The sequence below is a fragment of the Triturus cristatus genome, chromosome 6 (assembly GCF_964204655.1).
Source record: "Triturus cristatus chromosome 6, aTriCri1.1, whole genome shotgun sequence".
Lineage (NCBI taxonomy): Eukaryota > Metazoa > Chordata > Amphibia > Caudata > Salamandridae > Triturus > Triturus cristatus.
The window spans coordinates 812,875,329-812,896,560 of record NC_140589.1 but is presented as its reverse complement, the minus strand read 5'-3'; the positions used below and the strand labels follow the sequence as shown (position 1 = coordinate 812,896,560).

Here is a 21,232-nt window from a genome sequence, read left to right as displayed (position 1 = left end):
TAAACAGGGAATCTTAAGAAATAATTGGTAGACCATGCAAGATTTACAGGTCAGGCGACGAGCTTCCGGAGTAAGAAGAGAGGCTTTGGATGACAGCAAAATGATGTATGTATGAATGAAGAGGCTTCAGTGTTTAGCCATGAGTTGGAAGATACAGTGGATGGTCAGAAGCCTATAGAGGATTAAGGCAGTTGTAGAAGAAGAAAGGCAGTGGGAAAGTGAGACCTTGCTCTAAAAAAGTGAGATAAAAGGGTGAACATAATTTACAATGTGCCTTCAACCAAACTATCAAAGAGAGGAAAACAGTGCATCAATAAGGAGAAAAAAAAATGAAAAACGAGATAAAAGAGTTTATGATGAAATGTGTAAGGCCAGTAAAGGAGATTAATTTTTATTAGAATGAAGGTAGAGCGAAAAAGAGAAGAAGAGTCATTCGAGTTAGGAACAAAAGCTGCAAAAAAGAGAAAACATTTGTTACGAGTGGCCAGGTAAAGAGGAAATGTAAATTATAGATACATAACATAAATGTGATAGATTTGACAGCAACCAGGTGATACATGTTCTTGTCTTAGTAAAGGTAACAAGCCAGCACTGCCCAGGGTCAGAGTGTATTCACTGAGCTGGCAGTGGTGACTTGTAGTAACAAAATATTGTGGGGCATGATGGCGCACAACTCATCACAAATGTGGCGGCTGATCCCAACCAGTGCGGCATTTCTCTGCCGGTGATCCTCGTGTCCATGAGCTCGTGGAACAGAAATCCAACCAATCCTGAAGCTGCTCTCATGCTGTTTTCAGCATGTAAGCAGCTCCAGTATTGGTTAGAGCAGGCTAACCCAGAGCTCATTTTGAGGCTGGGGGCCTGTGCCAGCAGTCCTCAAGCTGTTTCACAGCCCTTGGATTGCTGGGTCTACAGTACGCATGTCAGATAGGATGACTGTAGACAGCCGGCAAATCTGACATGCGCACTGGCAGGGGCAGCAGTCTTCCTGCAATCGCATGATTGAGCCCCGCCCCCACCCTTGCGCTGCACAGTGCAAGCCGGTGGCAAAATGAATTGGCATAGACATGCCATTTTATTTATTTGTGTTTGCCTGCTGTGCTTGCAGCAGGCGGGGCGACGCTCCTCTGCCCTTTAGGAGGAGCCACGCCTGTGAGCTGGACAGGCAGGCTTTGAAGCAACAATCAAAGTACGTAGGAGGCAAGTTCTGCAGGTATGAGGAGCAGAGCAAGAAGCCCTGCAATGCCAGTACCAGCCAAGGTCACTTGGCCTTGTCCCCTGTCCATGCCCGGAACAGGCTGCAAATACCTCTTCTCCTGTCTGACATACCCCAGGCTACCGCATCTAACCATCCTGCCACCGGTCCATGCACCAAGACTACAACACTGTGCGGCACAGAGGGAGGCCCTAGGCAAGCAAACAAAGTGAAGCCAGAGGTCAGGAGGAGGAGTGACACGGAGCAGAGCAGATAACAAAAGTAGAAGAGAACTAAATGGGTAAAATAGGTATTCACCGAACATGGCAAGCTAGTGTTTTCAAACAACTGCACTGAAGTCATGAAATCATTTACTCTGAGCTGGGCTTTGAAAAATATAGTTATTAATACAGGACTTTCAAAGGCATTTCGGATTCTAAAAGTTCAGCTTTTTATGACTGTTCTGGTAATAAATAAGTACTCCGAGGCCTAAGCCTGTACAACAGGTGATGTCAAATCGCCAAAATCCCTGGGCTCCTGGAAGTGACATGTGCCTTTCACCCTGTTCCCTCTGTAACACCGCAAGACATTACATGGCAGGGGTGTTAGGAATTATTTCACGGAAAAGGTCATAAAATATACTAAATAAATTTGGCAACTGACATGTCAAACTGCATGCCCAGTAAGGTGCTGCTAACTTCTTGTAAAACCTGTGTCTACGTAGTTCTTGTCTTTGGAAAGCTGTACAGTAAAGGTCTCTATGTAGCCCAATTTTCTTTTAGAAAAACAGTCCTCAACAGTGAATGGTCTCCTACCCCCAAACCAACCTTAGAGACATAAGGGTCGTTCACCAGGGCTCAGTGTCATTTGTGGCATGTATCAGTTGCACACCTGTTTGAACGGTCACCACATCAGCACTGCTGCAGCCCAGTCCCCTTGTAGCTGCGCTGGGAATGGTAAGAGACGAGTAGGAGCAAGGCTGAGGCAGACTGTGGCCAACATGATTTTAGAGCTGAACTGGAAAAGTACGCACAGGATTTAAAGATGTGTGGATGCAAGAAAGACGGGTCACAGCTTCTCAACCGTTTGTTGCAGACAGGAAAGTCGTACAGGTCAGCTAAAACCTGAAGTCACGGGCTGATGTAATTTAAGAGTGAGCTAGGAAGTATAGAAAACGTAAAAATAAGTGAGTGAATTAGTGATTAGCCAGAAGCATTTTAATTATGCAGTCAAATGCAGGACACGGATTGCCTACTTGGTAATAGCTTCTAATAGTGGAGAAGTCCCACAGAGGCCGCAAACACCAAACTATCTAATTAATTCAGTAATGGCTTTTTTTTTTACTAACAGTCTATGACTGAATCATAAGGCTACTTTTAGAAGCTGGAAATCAACATATTCTGTTTTCTCCTACGGTTCAAGTGCGTTTTCAAATCTACTGCGATTCACGATAATCCGCACGCTTAGTCATGGAAATCTACCAGAGTCATAGTTTTTTATGGGTACTGCTGGTGCCCTCCTGTCGACTGTCAGCAAGGCAGGTAATCCTCAAGAATGAGGTTGGCAAAAATCTGAATTAGCACAAACGTTTTTGTCTTCACCAGGAAAATATTTTCTTTATAGGAACATCACGTTACACACATCCCCTTAGTATGTAGGGCATTTCGGTGTTTTTCGGACCTGATTTGCCTGCTTACCTCCATGTTTTTTTGTCATTAAATGTTGATGTTAAAATTAGGGAGAAAAACCAGTGGCAATGTAAGTGAATACTTCATAATTGTGACTTTTTCGGTGTTCACCACCTTCCCAATTCCTGCACCCTTTCCCCAGATTGCAGTTTTCAGATCCTCAATTCACTTCTCTGCCAATAAACATCCCTCTTCTTGTGAAAGCCTTCTCTTTTCACAGGTCAAAGTTTTGGCTACAATTCACATGTAAGTGCTTTCTAGCCTCAGTGCACTTTGTACTTACATTTTTCAGGTGGGGTTATTGTAATCGTCTGAGCTGTGAATTCTTCATCAAAATATCTGGTATCCGTCTCTGACGATACTTGAGGTTTAAAGGGAGGAACGAGCTGCGAAAGGAAGCGAACATAAAGGGCTTTTTAACATGCATGAAGACACATACACAGCAGACAAGCCTCCCATCTAGAGCAGCGGTAATTACCGCCATGTTCGAGCTCCAGATGCTGCTCTAATTATTAAATGAAAGATCGTCTTCATGAACTTGTCACATTACAGAGCCGCGGAACAAGGAACACAATTGTCCTTTGTTTTCTCCCTCTGGAGACGCCTGTTGCTGAGTGCTGCTTAAATAGGCACAGGGCCCCCGCCCAGTTGTGAAAAGACGCCGCCTCATTGGACGGCTTCAATTATCAATTGGCTACGCGCGGCACTCCCTGCCCGCTGGGTCACGCCGCTGCTCTGTTTCCTGGTTTGAAAAGGTCAACTCACTGCACATCACCTACTACCCCCGAAACATAGAAGTGCACCCATCACCGGTAAAAATTCAACATTTGGGCATAAACGTGACTAATTATCGGATTCTTCAGGAAAGACAAGGCCATAAACCAAAAAAAATGACATAAACGCACAGTTTGAATCTGAAAACATGTTGCCTTTTATCAAGTACGTAATTTTCTCAAAGTGAAAGAATAATAATGTTTTTGTGTAAACTAAAATTAGGAGATTAGTGTCTGTGTTGGTAAACAGCCATTAGTAGGCGGATGTTAGTCTGCGTACCATTACTTTGCAAGTGTTACAACGCATGCAATGTTACAACGCGTAGCCTTTACTACGTTTACTTTGTAGCGCTTGCGAAGCAAAGGCTATCAACATCGTTGTGTGGAAACAGACGCGCTTCCGTTTCCACACAACGACGTGCACAACTGACGCTGGAAGCCTGGAGAAGAGGAACCACGGCTGAAGGAGAAGAAAGGAACCGAGGAGGGAGAGGTGGGAGGAGCTCTGTAGTATTTAAGGGTTAAGGGTAGGGGGAGGGTCGTGCAGGTGGTAGTCTTTTTGGTTTTAGGGTAGTGTAGTTGTGTTTTTGTAGTGTAGAGTAGTGTATGTTGGTTTAGGGTAGTGTCGGGGGTTGTGCAGGGTAGTGTTTGGGAGCAGGGACAGGACTTGGGGTAGGGGCAGGGTTGTGCTGGGGGTAGTGTTTTAGGGGAGTGTTGTGGTGTTTGTGTGGAGTAGGGTAGTGTTTTAGGGTTTAGGGTAGTGTCGGGGGGGGGGGCTGTGAAGTGTAGTGTTAGAGTGTAGGGTCCAGGCAGGGGGAAGGTTGTGTAGGGGGTAGTGTATTATGTTTTAGGGTAGTGGTGTGGTGTTAGGGTAGTGTTTTAGGGTAGTGTTGTGGCGTTTGTGTAGTGTAGGGTAGTGTTTTAGTGTAGGGACTGGCTTGGGGGTAGGGGCAGGGTTGTGCTAGGGGGAGTGTTTCAGGGTTTAGGGTAGCGATGTGGTGTTTGTGTAGTGTAGGGTAGTGTTTTAGGGTAGTGTCGGGGGGGGGGGGGGTCATGGAGTGCAGGGTCCAGGCAAGGGGAAGGTTGTGTAGGGGGTAGTGTATTAGGGTAGTGTAGTGGTGTTTAAGTAGTGTAAGGTAGTGTAGTGTAAGCATGATTTTAGTGCGATGTTTTTCATTAGCATAAACCATAGTACATTTATAACCATTTGCGTTATAAATGCATGCGCAGTTAAAACTTGCGAAGTAATGGTGTATGCTAAGTAAAAACATCGCACTAAAAGCATGCGAAGTAATGGTATGCGAAGTATCGACATACATTCGTCTGTGTTACATTAGAATGGAATGTAACAACAATGTACTTTTTAAAGTGTAGTCTATGGGGAAAATATACATACAACTGCAGTGCATTAAATGTGTTCGAACCAACCCTTCCGCTAAACTTTGATGAACATTTGCCCCACACTAGCCATATGACCCATTTTCCAGCACAGTCAGGTCAGTGAGGATGATTTCTAGCTGCCAGGCAGCCATGAGTTTGCAAATGAATGACGCATGGTGCTAAAACAAGTTCCTGATTGTAGCTGAACAGTTCCCAAGTGAAGAGCGTATGATGACCCTCTCAGGTCATGGAAGCTACCACAACCGTGCCCTACCTTTGGAAGAAGGCCTGACACGTAGCAGTAGAGTACAGTGGAGGGAACAGATGTGCCCAGGGCACAATTTTATTGTTTACTTTGCAAGTGATCACGTCAAACAAATTAACAGAAAAGGCTGAAAGATGGTTGCAGATAGTAAGCATTTGCATTTATTCCCAATTTCCAGCGAGTTGCCATAGCAATCCACTTGGTTTACACTGGAGGTCTGCCCTCCGTGTCTGGCAATACCTCACGGGAGACCAATCAGCGAGAGGGAACAACTCCCAACATAGCTAGAGATTTTTTTTAATAATTTGCAGCCAATCTCAGCATGCTGTTTCTCATATTCTTATCATTAAAAAACATGCGTGTGAACATGGGGAACACGGAGTGGAAAAGGAGGAGGTGAGGACGCAAAGTGTAGGGGGTCCAAGAAGCTTGGCAAAGACTGATGTGCAAACCTGAATTCTCGCAGTTCTGGCCATATGGTCGGCACTTTCAAAACACTGCCGCATCCATGAAGCCAGCATTCAGAACATGCTTCAAGGAGGTCTCTGACCTGAAAGGTCATTCTCACGGTGACACTCCTCCTGTCTACCCGCCCAACGTCTCTGACCTAAGACACACAACTCATTTGCCAACTCCATCTGTTCCTCCCTTTCGCAACAGCTTATTCAGTATGTTTTACATGCTAGTTTGATTTGCCAACCATAAGATTTCAAGATGATTTTTTACAATGTTGCCATATGTAACGAAAGGTGGGGGGACGAAGGGAAAGTGATTATAGCTTTTGGCAGCAACCTGGACACAAAATAAAAATCTGCAGATCTCGTTGACAAAGAATACCAGTCAACCCAAGGAGTTTATGAAGGTATTGGCCACACCATGTACGTATTCTGGGTTCTTTTCCGATGCAGCGCACACTGTGAGCAAGAAGACACAGACCCTCATGATGTTAAAGGATCATGAGCACAGAAAGTGTTGGACTACCTTTTTTTTTGTAAACAGAGGTGGGGGGGGGGGGGCTCCCTCACCCTTTAGAAGCCCTGGGGACTCCACACAGGTGATTCTGCATGCTCCCGCCGGGCGGGAGAAATCGGAGTTTCAATGCACACAAGGGCACCGGCTGCCAAACAAATGTCAGCTCCCACTTGCAGGGAGGATTTGTGCAGCTCCCGCCGGGGTCGGAGTAGGCAAGTTTCCCTGCCCGCGCTCCAGCACGCAGTATAGGTTTCCTGAAGGGGGCACCAAGGGACACCACAGTGGAGCCTGCCTTAAGAGGCTCTGAGAGGGAAGCTGTGCACCCCACCCTTTAATGTTTATCCTGGGCCCTGGGGGATGAGATCCCCGCGGCTGTAATCGACTCGGGGAAGGGGGCCCATGCATGCCCTCCTCTCCAAATAATACAAGAAATTGATTCCCGGCCCACCCAAGGCCATATTCATTAAAAAAAAAAAAAAAAAATGTGAATCACCATTTTGGTTTCTTTTTTTCTGCGACCCAGAACAAACATTTCCAATAAAAACTTACGTCCAATGTCAAATTGGCATGGAAAGTTTCTTGCTCATCTGTCAAATGGGGGCCCAAAAAGGAGGTTAAAAAGTGACATTTCTCATTTTAATTCTCATAGGATTATTTCCTCCTTGAAACAAAAGTATAGGGCTCAACGGAATTACACCAAATTTGGCATGCAAGTAAAACTTTACTGAAGGAAGGGCGCTGCTTAACGTGGTGTAAATCAATTCACTAGTGTGAGAAACTAGTGTTTAAAAATTGTTTCAGTCTGGGCATGAAAAAGTTAAATTATAGCGATACCTGGACTGGTGATCCAGGAAGGGATACAAACCTCCAGTGAGCTTTAGACTTCAGTTCTGTGTATGGAGTAATCTAAATTTAGTTTAGAGTTAACATTCGTGTTAGGGTGAAGATAATACTTCGGGTTAGGCTTAGTGCTATTTCTGGGTACAATGTAGGTTTAGGATTACATGTTCCGTGAGATGGTAGGCGAAGGGAAGGGATTGTTTTAGAAAGTATGGTTATGTTTAAAATTAGGTGATATTGTCTTAAATATAACATTTACAAAGTGGTGGCATTCAGGTTACTGGAAGTTTGGGTGTGACAATTTTGATCTAGTGGAGTCTAAGGAGATTGCATTGCCTAAATAGGGCGTTTCGATGGGTCATGACCCTGCTGTTCTACTTGTAAAAAATATTATGTGTCCCTGGGTTTAACAGAGTGCTGTGACGAAAACAACACACGCACACAAAAAGCAAGAACATCATGGGCACCTCGAGTTACTGGCCAAACCAGGATTACGAGATTGACATTATCTCCAGAAAGTGAGGGTATTTCACATGGCAACTCCAAATGCTAAAAGCAGGTGGAGTCTCCAAGTGAAATTTTGGAGGCACATGAAGCAGAACCAGGGGAATTGAGGGTACAATTAGCCACTCCTTCGGAAATTCCTAATTTCTTAGTGTCCCACTTGTAATCGGTGGACAACATACACCAAAGAATGCACCATAGGATTCCGAATACATCACATAGAAAAATACGGGAATGGATGAAGCGGACCTGCTATTGTAAACTATGGTGGGTGTGGGGAGGGCAATGATAATAACCAGGCAATTATGTGTGGCTCTTGGAAAGAGGCCTTGTTTGACAGAAAACAACTTACATAAGTGTGGTTCTGGTATTTATTATCTGGCTTTGTTTACTCCAGTAGTGCAGAAATGTTTAAGTGTATAAAATTCCTTGTTGCGACTTGATTGGCATCTGAGTTTGGAGGCATGACTGTATGCAAATATTGTAAAAAAAAAAGTTTGTCTTTTTTTTTTAATTGCCCTACGATTGTAGTCTATCACTGAACTTGTTAAAAAAATTAGGTCTTGCTTCAGTAACCAGCCTTGTCATTGTTTTCCTCCAAAACAAAAATAAAAGGACACTGTTCCAACAGTATGGTGCAGACAGACACCCATGTGCTTAAAGATAAACAGGGGAAAGATTCTAGATTAAATGGACCGGCCAAATGAGGGAAAGAACGTGTCTTGCCTCTTGTTGCCCTCACACACCCCAAGAGGTGTCATGCTTCATCATCGGGCAGTTGCTCCTCGTTGGGCCGGCGTTGCAATCCCCAACGGGTCCCCCGAAGGGTCACTTTGGCGGAGATCTTTTGAGACATGCCGGATGGTGCATGTGGGTATGTGGGTCCAAAATGAGGGTAGCAAAGTGCGTGCATCGTGATTTAAAACTGACCAAGGGTAGCCTAAAAAAGTTATAATGTATAGCATCACCCTTGTCAGAATAAAAGCTCATAAATAGAGTATAATCCCAAGGGGCACATTTGTGCCTCGGTATCATAGAAATGGTCAACATGTTTCACGCCTCTGTTGCCATAAACGATCGTTGGCACTTCTTCAGGACCAGGATTAAAAAGTATAGTGAAGTGCACGTGAGGAAATATTAAAAAATAGATAAATACCCATAGTACATGTCAGGGCGGGCCATTGTACTGCTCCTGATCAAAACCCATAGTACATGTCAGGGCGGGCCATTGTACTGCTCCTGATCAAAACCTCCCAAATAAACTGCACTCGCTCCAATGACTGTGAGTGGTAAGACGCCTGCACCATGCTGGGCTAAAATGTAACAAGTGCCAAAGCCTGTGCACCTATCGCGTCCCGCCGCTAGCCAGATATGCAGCTGCGATGCACGCACATTGCTACCCTCATTTTGGACCCACATGCACCATCCGGCATGTCTCAAAAGTTCTCCGCCAAAGTGACCCTTCGGGGGACCCGTTGGGGATTGCAGCGCCGGCCCAACGAGGAGCAACTGCCCGATGATGAAGCATGACACCTCTTGGGGTGTGTGAGGGCAACAAGAGGCAAGAAACGTTCTTTCCCTCATTTGGTGGGTCCATTTAATATAGAATCTTTCCCCTTTTTATCTTTAAGCACATGGGTGTCTGTCTGCACCCTACTGTTGGAACAGTGTCCTTTTATTTTTGTTTTGTGTAATTTTGGGTGCATGGACACTGGACCATTAACTGGCTCTCAGGTCCCCCCCCCCTCCCTTTTTTTGATGGTATTGTTTTCCTCCGCCAAATAAAGATGGAGGGCAAACAATAAAAAACACAAATGGGAGAACCTGATCTATTTTTGGTGTGCCTTTGGCTATTTTCTGTCAGTCGATACCAGGATTCTTGATAAAACTATGAACATTGTGAATAATCCCAAGACTCAAGTGAACTAAACGATTCAATATATAAACACATTAATGATATAAAGTTACAGGTGGATATGTTTAACAGATTTCTCACAAATGTTTTAACTATCTTCAGCACTGTGTTTATTTTATGGGATAGTGGGTAAGAAAATGTTCGGCCAGCTACACAAAATATTGCCACTTGAATTCAGAATGTTACCTTACCCATTTTAATGAGAAGAAATTAAGAACCATCACAAAATGAAAGTAATAACTTAATAGGGAAAACGATATATTACAACTCGTGCTGTTCTGGGAAGATGTACTACGCTTTTTTCCCCATCTTTTTGTTGTTGTTTGGTAAAACACATTTTTGTCATTTTTTCCCATTTGGGAAAGCTGTAAAACGAAAAGAAAATCTTGGGCATCATTATGATTGACATCCTGTGAGGAAAAAAAGATACACATTGAGGTGCAGGTCTTTCAAAATATTTGAATGGCAACATGTGCAAACGTCAACAGAAGGGCTATCGTGACAGGTGCAAAGCCCTTAGCAGTTAGGACTGTGCTTCCCACTAACCTCTTAGAAAAAATCCTGCTCCTGAACAGCCGATGTTTCATTCAATAGTTTTTTTTTGTTCTAGTGCCAGCCAAGACCTTTTGATTTTGCTAAAAATGTATGTAATATAATATACTTTTGATATGGACTTTCGGTCAGCCATCTTCGTCCATTGGTCTGTGTTCTTCACATTTTTCACCTGCTCGCTACAGCATACGGTATGGGCAAATGGTCATCTCACCTCTGCCATTGACTGTCAGTGACAGCATTCAGCCTTTTCACAAGGAGCACTTTCGCACACAAAGTAGTTCCCCTAAGTGCTGAGACTACTATGGCAATGGGTGCTTACTGAGACCAACATTTTTTTTAGTTTTTAGACAATTATTATATATTTTTTTTTTTTAAGACTGACGAGGGCCTGGCATCATACCCAGAAATAAAGTTTTTCAAAAACCATAAAAAACGAAACGGGCATTTGCAAAGCCCAAAAAGCTGTCAGTAAAGGCCACACCTATTGGTTATGTCAATATATATATACATTTTAATCAAGGATATCGGACAATAAACTCCTATAAAGGATATGTCACAAGAGGGCTGTTTTAAAATACAATGGTTCTGTGACAGCTCATGTACCGCTATAAAATGCCCTTTGCAAATATGTGAACAGAGTACACAGACCAGGATGTGACGTAATCTAAATGTACTAATCTAACCTTTTAAATCAGCATTTCCAAGCTAGGCAAACAGCAACTGACTCAGGACGAGGCTTAAGTTAATTAGAATCCTCGAAGCACCTACCTTTTTATCATACACATCTTGCCAATCTACGCCGACAAAGAAGCTGTGCCGCATGATTTCCTTTGCATCTTCTGGGCCACCACCAAGCCTGGAAAAATAAGACAAACCACTTTCATTTAAACAAATAGCAGCCTTCAATGGCCCTTCATGTCTTGCCACATGTTTTCCAAGTGCACCTCACTGCTCCTCGCCATATTTAAGCAATGAACATAAAGAGGAAAATAAAGTAGGGGCTTTTGGAAACAAAGATGAATTAGGGCAAAATAAGCTATATCAGACTGATTGCTTTGGGAAGCCTCAGGCACTTTGTCCAACTTGAGCTGTTTTGACTTCATTACAGCACCGTTTACTTCATGTGAGCATTTTTTAAATTAAGCAGACAAGACACAAAAATAAATATTTCAGTCTTAAAAGCTGCGAAGTGAAATAAGAGCGAAGTATATAGTGAATAAGCAGGGGTGTGCAGAATTAACCTGCCACGAAACTGTGAAAACTACACATCTTTTACAATTTGGGACGTTGTGAGGGGTTCTCCGACAAAACATTTCTTACATTTGTATTTTCGCCTTTATAAACTGTGAAATTTCAGAAGTTAAAAAAACTGAACTCAAAGGTTCTAGGAGTGACGTTCCACACTCTCTCCCAGCCCTAGAAAACAAACGAGACAACAGGCATTGCTCAGGCATTTACAGAGGAATTAAATATTTGGCGCATTTAATTTGGTAGAAAAATGCACTGCTGAAATAGAATTATGGAAAGCGGCCAAAAATTTGAAATAAAAAAAATAAGATTAAATAAATTATACGGATGCGCGCAGACTCATGCCAGCTACTCCTGCTAAAAAAGTCTTTTCACTTGATTACTAAGCTGATCCACTGAAATTAGCTCGCGCTTTAAAAAAAAATTGGATTTTAGACTGTTTTAGCTTGTTTACTTTTAGTTTGTATTACTGACACTAAGTCACCTTTTACCTGTATTCCGCAATTGCACTTGCACTCGCTCCTTCTCGGGGTTTGGCGCCTGCATCCCAGTCCACCACGGGGTTTCCCCGCTTGTTGTGAAGGGTACCGGCGCTCCTGACTCCCAATACAAGGCAGCTGGGGGCTGTTATGGGCGGTGCCATTGTTTAGCACTCTAGCTCTCCCAGACTATTTAACTGGCATGCCTTACTTCTCGCGCAGAGGGCGTGCCACTATGGATCCGAGACTCACTGGATGTAGTACTCCCCAAGAAACTCACCCGGAAAATCAGTAGGAAGAATATCGCTCCCTGGTTCTCCCCCAAGCTAAGAGAGCGAAAACAATCCTGCAGAATGCTTGAAAGGAGATGGAGATGGGACTATTCAGACCGTAGCAAATTGGAATATAGAGAATCCACTGCGTCCTAGAAACGTGAAATCAGAGCTGCTCAAGCTGCTTTTTATGAAAATAAGATTAATTTATCTGCAAACTCACCCAAAGAAATCTTTCGTATTGCTAAGACCCTCACCAAACTACCCTCGAAACAGCCTTCAACGGACGACGCTCATGTTCGCTGCAATAACCTGGCAGAATTCTTTCTACAGAAAACACAAAAGATCTATACTTCTTTTCCGATCCCACAGAATCATCATAGTATGTTACCCATGCCAGAATTACATTATCATTCCCAAATCTTACTAGATCAATTTCCCCCTCTAAACTCTGTTTCGCTGAGCCTAATCATTAATAAACTTAAATCTGGCTCTCCTACAGACTCTGCCCCCCCCCATATCCTCACACTAGCCACGGATATCATTTGTTCTGCTATCCTTGATCTTGTGAACTCCTCTATCTCATCTGGTACTGTTCCCCCAGCCTGGAAATGCGCCATGGTCAAAGCCCTTCTAAAGAGACCCAATCTCAATCAAGATGACTTTGCCATCTATCGCCCCATTTCTCTCCTTCCCTGGGTAAGTAAAATCCTTGAGAAACACAAATACCATTATTGTGAGTTTTCTGGAACCAAATGATCGACTCCATCCCTCCCAGACTGGTTTTCGTCCCCAATTTGGGACTGAGACCGCCCTCCTCGCAGCAACTGAGGAAGCAAGGAGGATTTTGGATCAAGGGGGTACTGCAGCAATCATCCTCCTCGACCTCAGTGCCGCTTTCGACACTGTCAATCATAATACTCTGATCCTCAGACTCAAAACTCTGGGAGGGGCCGGCATTGCGTTAACCTGGCTGCAGTCTTTTCTGAGTGGGTGCTCATTAAAGGTCTTCGAAGGAGATGTAGTCTCCAATCAGTTGCCGCTCAGGTGTTTGTTCCCACAGGGCTCCTCCTTTGTCCCCACTCTATTTAATTTATGCATGAGACCCCTGGCGGAGATTGTCCATCCATTTGGCATAAAAATCATCACCTACACAGATGACACGCAGCTCGTGGTGGCTCTAACCCACCCCGGGAGGTCATCTAGCACCCTAGTCTGTTGCCTAGAGGAGGTTGCCAGATGGATGGAATTCTCATGCCTCAAACTCAATGGGGACAAAACGGAGCTTATGCTCCTGGGCAACTCCCCCTCCTTTGACTCTGCTTTGCTTTGGCCCAACTGTCTTGGGCCTGCTCCAGTTCCCAAAGACCAGATTAAGAGCCTTGGCATCTGGCTCGACCATTCACTCACCTTTAGTCATCAAGCAATGAAACTCTCAGCCACCTGTTTCGGCTTGCTTAGGATGCTTCGCAAGATCCTCCCCCTCCTCCCATTTCAAGCTAGAAGATTCATGGGCCAGGCCCTTATCCTTTCCTGCCTGGACTATGGGAATGTTCTATATCTGGGAGCTCCACAGTACACCATCAATAAGCTCCAGATAATCCAAAATTGCGCTGCTCGCCTGCTTCTACAGATCCCTCGCCTGTAGTCTGCAAAGCCAGCCTGAGAGTCCCTTCATTGGCTGCCGATCTGGGAAAGGACTCAGTTTAAAGCCATGTGCTTGGCCCACAAAGCCTTTTGGAAGAACAGCCCAGCTGTCATCCAATCCCTGATCACCCCCTACCAACCTAGGAGAGACCTCCGTTCAACAGCCGCCTTTCTCTCCTTACCCCCCAGAATAAAGAGAGTCAGATGTGGCGGACGGGCTTTCTCCTATAACGCTGCTATCCTCTGGAATGCTCTTCCAGTTCCCCTTCGGAAAGAGTCCAACCTAATGGCCTTACGAAAGCTTTTAAAAACTTGGCTTTTTAGGTACTGTATGTAATTTTAACTGCGCAGTCCTCTGCTGTGTCGTCCGTAGCGCTGGGAGGCCTCAGGGTAGCCATCGCGCTCTATAAATGTCATTTCATTTCATTACTGGGATTAGAAATCTAAATGAGTGTAAATGTCACAGGAAATCTATGTCAGGACTGGAGGCCAGGATTACACATTTCTTTTGTCACTTTTATGACAGCAGCCTTATTAGAACATCATAACCAAGCTGCATCTCCCATGAACCACTGGGAAAGAAAATAATGCTGAGTCAATCCAATCAGCAAACCGCATTTTCCTTTATCCTTGTGTGAAGCCGCTCCTATATCCTCTTTCTTCGCTACTCCAGCAGCCTACAGATAAGTGGACTGGCCTTAGTGCCTTTTCGATCTGACAGTCGCTAGAGATTGCTGCATACCAAGGAATTGAAGGTTCTCAGCTCAAATCTTGCCTCCTTGTGCCGGAGCTAGCTCGTAGCTGTCAAAACCAGAGCAGCGTGTCCGGAAGTGCCACAGCCTATGGGAATGCAGTTAATAGAAAACAGTAGCCCCAACTGCATGGAGTCAGAACTCCCCACAGGCATCTGCACGATTGGCTTATACAGCAAAGCCGACGCTGCCTAGGCCTATAGGGACACTGATCCAGGCTGGTGATTTGCTGTGAGTTACTTACAGCCACTTAAAACCAGTGGGCGTTTGGGTGTCCACTGTGCTATAGTTCGTCCGTTGGCCATGTATGCTGCCAGTTAATACTTACTTTAGCCAACCCAGCTGGAATATTACCCCTCCTTTTTTGGGGATAAATATATAATTTGTTGATGCAATCGACTAAGTGTACACATATGGTATACAATAACTTCACATTGTGGCAGAGGAAAATATTACCCTTCATAGTGCAGGACTCTTCAGCAATATACCTAGAGGAGGAGAGCATTACTTACGTCCCCATTGATGAGAACTTTTGTGAAGTGATGGACGCATCCATCTACAGGGCTGTATCTGATGGAGTGGTGCCCTTAAGGCAGAAGCTCCAGTAGATGGCAGAGAAATACTTTAAACCCATCCCGCTGAGGGAAGACCTTTCTGGACTCTTTGTCCCAATACCTCTAGGGCTACCCGATACCCCCGCAGAGAGCACATGAAAGTGCGCACACAACCCTGGGGTTGACCTGGACGCTTTTGACAGACTCAAGAGAGCCTTTATCAGACACACCCACCCCCCCCTAGGGTTGGAACCTCCAGCCATACCCGATTCAGGGACCTCAGAAGGGCACCTGCCTAGAATTTCTCTCCCCATCCCTGTACCCCATGGATGAGGGCAACTCTCCCATGGCCTCCGATGGGGATAATGAGATAGCCACACACACGGACAACGACTATCAGAGAAGGGTACCACTGCCACAAGTTTAGACATGTCGAGAAAGTAGATGCTTACGTGGCAGGGTGACTTAGTAAGCCCCTAGATAAAAAGATACGCAACCGCCTCCAGGCGGAGAGTCATAGTCCATCCCTGGACAGCAAAGTGGAGCTACCTCAAAAAATTGACGCCAGGATGGCCACCTTCCAGGTCAAGTACATAAGAGATCTGAAGAAGGGGATAGACTGCTCCTGGTATTCTTGTCAGGAATAGCTCCTCGATGTCTCTGCCTCCCTTTCCAAGATTTTAGATATGGCCGAAGATGCCAAGGCATCTGGTCCCCTCATCTCCCTGGAGGCTGGGCTCAGCGAGCCATCACATTTCTGGGGAACACCAACTGCACTATCTCCGCATAAAGGTGCAGGTCCCTGCTAAAAAAATAGACCCGAAACTGGGGGGACCAGGCGACCTTCAAGGCCTAGCTCCCCTTAAAAGGGAGCTAGGAACATTTGTGGCCAAATTCAACTCACTGGATAAGGCTCAGGCGTCTATAAAACCCATTTTCACATCCTGGAGTAACCACCAAAAAGAAAGTTACCGAAAGTAACTTGCTCATATTTACCATGGAAAATGTGTGATTGATGAAATTTGAGATTTTGTGGCTGCCATTTTGTATTCAAAAATATCTTTCTCAAATCGATGATTTCAAGAAAAACATATGAATTCCCCAAATTTGTTTTTCAGGAAAAATGCTAATTTTCATTCAAGAAAAGTAAAGCAATCAAGTTCATGGTTGGGTGGAGGTACTAGGGCGATGGACAGGCTAGTGCTGCAGTGTTTGGCCCAGTCATGACGTGCAACTAACCCCTACTGTGCAATACTGGGGTAGTGCACAGGGCCTGGTCTTTTGCCAGGCCCTACGGCCAACCCCTGATGCACGCAACCGAATGCCGTGAACAGCAAGTGTTGGTTGTCTGCGGGTGTAGGGCGGGGCTGAAGCGGCCAGCCCCACTGCGCATGCGTACACAACACAGAATGGATATATAGTAGGTGTATACAGTACATACAAACATCTAATTATTCATTAAAAAGACACAATTAAAGGTTAGTTGTTGCTCAGTGAACATACGATATAAACCAGATCATGTTATGTTAAATGTTGTGTTAAAATTATTTATATAGGGGAAGCATGTTGCCATCTAGGCTGCCGATAGAGGAGTCTTGTGGCCTGATTCTGAACAAGCTGCAGTCTCTTTATTAGGTATGCGGGCAGACCGAAATATAGAGAAGTAGCATAATCGATGTGCAACATGACCAATGCTAAGACTACCGGCACCAGGGCTTCCCTCATGAGGAATCTGCTTATTTTCCGAAACTGAAAAAAAAACAGGTGGAGACTACAGTTCCAATCTGAGATTTCATAGATAAGTCGCAGTTGATTGTAACTCCAAGACTTTTAGCAGAGGAGGATGGAGAGGGAGGTGAGCCCAGCTCTGCTGGGCAGAAATGGGGACTCTAGGGCTTGCAAATGCTACCTATATCAATACCAGCTCAGTTTTGTCTGGGTTCAATTTCAAAGGATTGTTTTTCATCCAATTCCAGATGTACAGCATGGTGGCTTAAAATTCGGATACGGCATCGGGAGTTTTATCAATGGAGATTATTAATTGCAGGTCATCTGCATAATTAAATGTACTCACATTCTTTTCTCTTAAAGAATGTATGAGAGGGAGTAGGTACAAGTTAAACAGGTGCAGGGATAATGAGGAGCCCTGGGGTACACCGCAGGTGATCTTCATATTAGGTGCAGTGAACTGGGAGAGGCGAACAGACAGAAAACAGTCCTCCAAAAAGGATATCATGTTACTCGCCATGAGCTGCCAACCAACAGGAAAACATAATTGCTTGTGTTCTGGTTCAGGAAGGACCTAGCCAACTGGCTCGCAGGGGTTATGCTAAAAACTCTTACAGATCCACTCTTCATCTGGATATATTTAGATGGAGAAGAATCTGAAGTTAGAAGTGTCCATCAGATGGTATGTTTTCTTTCCATTTTTCCCCATATTCCATGCATCTTAGAAGCATGTAGTAGTCCTCTGTGGTTGGGCACCTCTCAGTCCCTTATGCTGTGAATTTCTTTTCTCTGTGATTGAAAAGCAATTGAAAACAAAATCACGATTATCGTAGAGGCAAAAAGAAAGTTTTACGTTTTTAAATCCCCTTCATATGTCGGTCACATTCCAAAAAATCTTCAAATGTGACTGAACAAAATTGCAATTTTTAGTCGGTCAGAATATTCAAAAGTGTTGACCCTTTCAAGCCCACCTGGCGTATTCTTTAAATGCTAATATAAAAAAAACTACTGAATGGATTGACATCAAATCAGAAAAGTATCATCACAATTATGCAGTAAAAAAAGATATGGCACATTCTCTGGCAGTACAATTTTCATCCATTTGAGCTAGAAACAACATTTTTGTAAAAATAGCAAACTATGTGCCAAAAGTTCTACGCCCATAATTACGCAATAAACGCTACAGTGGCAGAATCACACAAATCGCCTTGCCATCACCATTGTCCATTGTTTTATGAACACCTTCTATGAAAGGTAAACAAAACCTAAACATTGACATTCCAATTTGTGCTATTGGTAGCTACACTTAGAAGAAAACAGTTTTCTCAAGCCATCACGCAAAAAATAAACATCCTTACAGTACCGCTTTTTTATTAGAAGACAAGATCACTAAAGTTAGCGTATTCACCTCAAGCTCAGTTCTGTTCACCACTCACTCATGACTTCAGCACACTATATATTTCGACTTGATGAACACTGCTGGGCTGGCCAAGTACCAAACTAAGTGACGCGCTACTGAGTTTGCCAAGTACAGCAATAAAGCAAAACATTATAAATTATTCACTAACTACATAAAAACCTAAGTTATGTTCCGAATCAAAAGGAGATTTACATACACTGCTACTAATGAACATAGATTAGGCGTAACAATGATTAACTCAATGTATTATTTCAATGTATTAATTAACTGCCAGACACAAGAAGACTATCTGCCAGTAAGCCTAATCTGTAGTGCCAGGTTTATTTGATTCAATTCAGAGCTTTGGGAAGGGGCGTAATTTAGGACTTTGGCAATAATCTTGGCTTAGAGATCTAACGTAACCCCAGGGCAATTCTTTCGCGCAAAGGTGTGGTAATTATTAATGAAAAAGACAATTAAATGTAACAAAGAGCAGGTAATGGAAGTGGTGCCATAGGCATCTGAACATCCACTCCGATGCAGGTAAGATGCATGTGACTAAGACAGCATCAGCAGACTCTGCTACACAGCTCTTCCTAATGCAGGACACTTGTCTTGAGACTCTGAGGTCTCCAGCGGCTAATGTCGTTTTGGATATTGACTCGAAAGATGCACCATTAGTACCTCCAATTGATCAGACATGTTCTGCTGACTTAAAATTCTAAAGTAGAATTTTAAGTTAGGGATGCAATTTGGAATAGAGAATTCATTCAATGGTGGACCCTCTAATCGTCGACTACGGCAGGGACTGGCACAATCAAAGACAGACAAAGTACCTTGCAAGGATAGCCTCCACTCAGAAATGCAGTAGACATGCTATTTATGGTCTCCCAAAGGATACACTGCTAAAAGTCCTTCAGCTATGGGGAGGAGGGACTGAAATTAGAGAGGGACAGCACCTGCATTAATCTTCAAAAGGACTAAGGCTAAGACTGCAACACATAATAACCTATTGTACCAGAGATTAAATGGAGCATTCATTTATTGTGTGTGACTTTGCAGCTACTAAGATTTAGAGTGCTGAAATTCTTAGCCACAGAAATGGATCTCTAAGAGAGAAGATCTAATACAAACATTATTGTCTTGTGAACCTCACTGAAACTTCAAAGAACTCTTTAACATAACAAGGAAGCTCTCTGGCAGACACAGCAAGTTGGAAAAGACAGTTAAAGACAAAGCTGGGAAGACAATCGAGGTAACAAAGGTCAACAACGAAGATGTGTGAAGCACCTTGAAGAACAGCTGAACCAACCTGTGCCACAGTCTCCACCAGACATTCAGTCAGCTGATAAGGACTTGCCAATCAACCGCAGCAGACCAAGTAAAGAAAAAATACAGCAAGCCAACAAACATCTGAGAAATGGAAAGACAGCAGAACCTGACAACATTCCTGCAGCGACACAGACAGCAAACATTCAAACATCAGTAGACATGCTTGAAGCCATGTTTCTAAGGAACTGGGAAGAGGAAAAGATGCCATCAGATTGGAAGGAGCGATATCTCATCAAGATCCTCAAGAAAGATTACCAGAGTGACTGTACAAACTACAGGGGGATAACTTTTCTATCATGCCCAGGCAAAGTGTCCAACAGAGTCATCCTGAACAGAATGAAGGAACAATTCAACGCTCAGTTGCGAGACCAGCAAGCCGGCTTCCGCAAAGATAGATTCTGCACATATCAGATTGCAACAATGAGCATCACCATTGAGCAGCGAAAGGAATGGAACTCCCCCTCTATGTCATCTTCATCGACTATGGGAAGGCATTCGACAGCATGGACAGAGAGACCCTTTACAAACACCTCCGCTACTATGGTGTGCCAGATAAACGCATAAGAATCACCAAGAACTGTTGCGAGGGAACCTGCAAGATAGTCCATGGAAGACAACTCACAGAAGCCTTCCGAGTGAGGACTGGATTCCGCCAGGGATGTTTGCTCTCACCTGTTCTCTTTCTGCTAGCTACAGACTGGATTATGAAGACATCCACAGCGAGGAGAAGAAATGGAATCCAGTGGACACCATAGACACAGCTCGATGACCTAGACTTTGCACATGATCTGGACTTACTCTCCCATTCCCATCTGCAGATGCAAGAGAAGTCTGACAATGTTGCAGACACATGAGAACAACTTGGCATCAGCATCCACAGGTGAAAAACCAAAATCCTGAAGGCTAACACGGCCAGCACAACTGCAGTCACTCTTGCAGGCAATGCACTGGAAGAGGTTGAAGCCTTTATTTACCTGGGCAGTGTCTTAGACAAGCAGGGCGGCACAGATGGCGACGTCAAGGCAAGAATCAGCAAAGCAAGGGCTGCGTTCATTCAACTAAAGAAGATCTGGCGCTCCAAGGACTTAACTTTGTAATGCAAGATTAGGCTTTTGAACACCAATGTAAAATTGGTCCTTCTGTATGGAGCTGAAACTTGGAGGACAACAGTGACCACCACCAATAAAGTCCAGACTTTCATCAACTCCCGTCTGAGCAAACTCCTTCAAATCTGCTGGCCATACACCATCAGCAATTCTGACCCCTGCATAAACAGGGATTTACGCAGGGGTCGGGAAAAAAAACCACTCTCAATCAGGCCCTAAGCAGGGTATTTTAAATTACACATTTTTGGCACAGGGGATATGGATCAACAATCCCATGCTTCAGTACCAGTTTGGGTCAATTCCCTTTCACCTTTAAATTCCATACTGCTCTCCAGACACAAAGTAAAACAAATGACCAGGGGCCATATGTATCAACACATTTCCCCATAGACACAGAATGGGCAAAACCCTTTGATACATCTAGCCATTAATGTCTTATTTGTTCACTACAATTATTTTCCTTAAAATAATTAACATGTTTACTGGAATTATAAAAATATATGTTTTATTACCATAATTATACTCTTATAAAGTGCATTATTTTGCCTGCCATTTTAGTTAAATGAATAACATTATATGCCTAAAGCAGTGCTAGCCTCTCTTACTAACCTACACACTATTTTATCAG

At 43.9% G+C, this 21,232-nt stretch overlaps 1 protein-coding gene across 1 annotated transcript in view; it reads right to left on the bottom strand.

Moving 5' to 3' along the window:
• Positions 1-21,232, bottom strand: part of AKT3 (AKT serine/threonine kinase 3) — a 740,092-nt gene that overhangs the window by 34,511 nt on the left and 684,349 nt on the right. Inside the window, exons 12-13 of the mRNA XM_085611402.1 lie at positions 10,856-10,943; positions 3,167-3,269 (exon numbers count right to left, since the gene is read on the bottom strand). Of these exons, the coding sequence (XP_085467528.1) occupies positions 3,167-3,269; positions 10,856-10,943 (191 nt within the window). The remainder of the gene's footprint in view (positions 1-3,166; positions 3,270-10,855; positions 10,944-21,232) is intronic.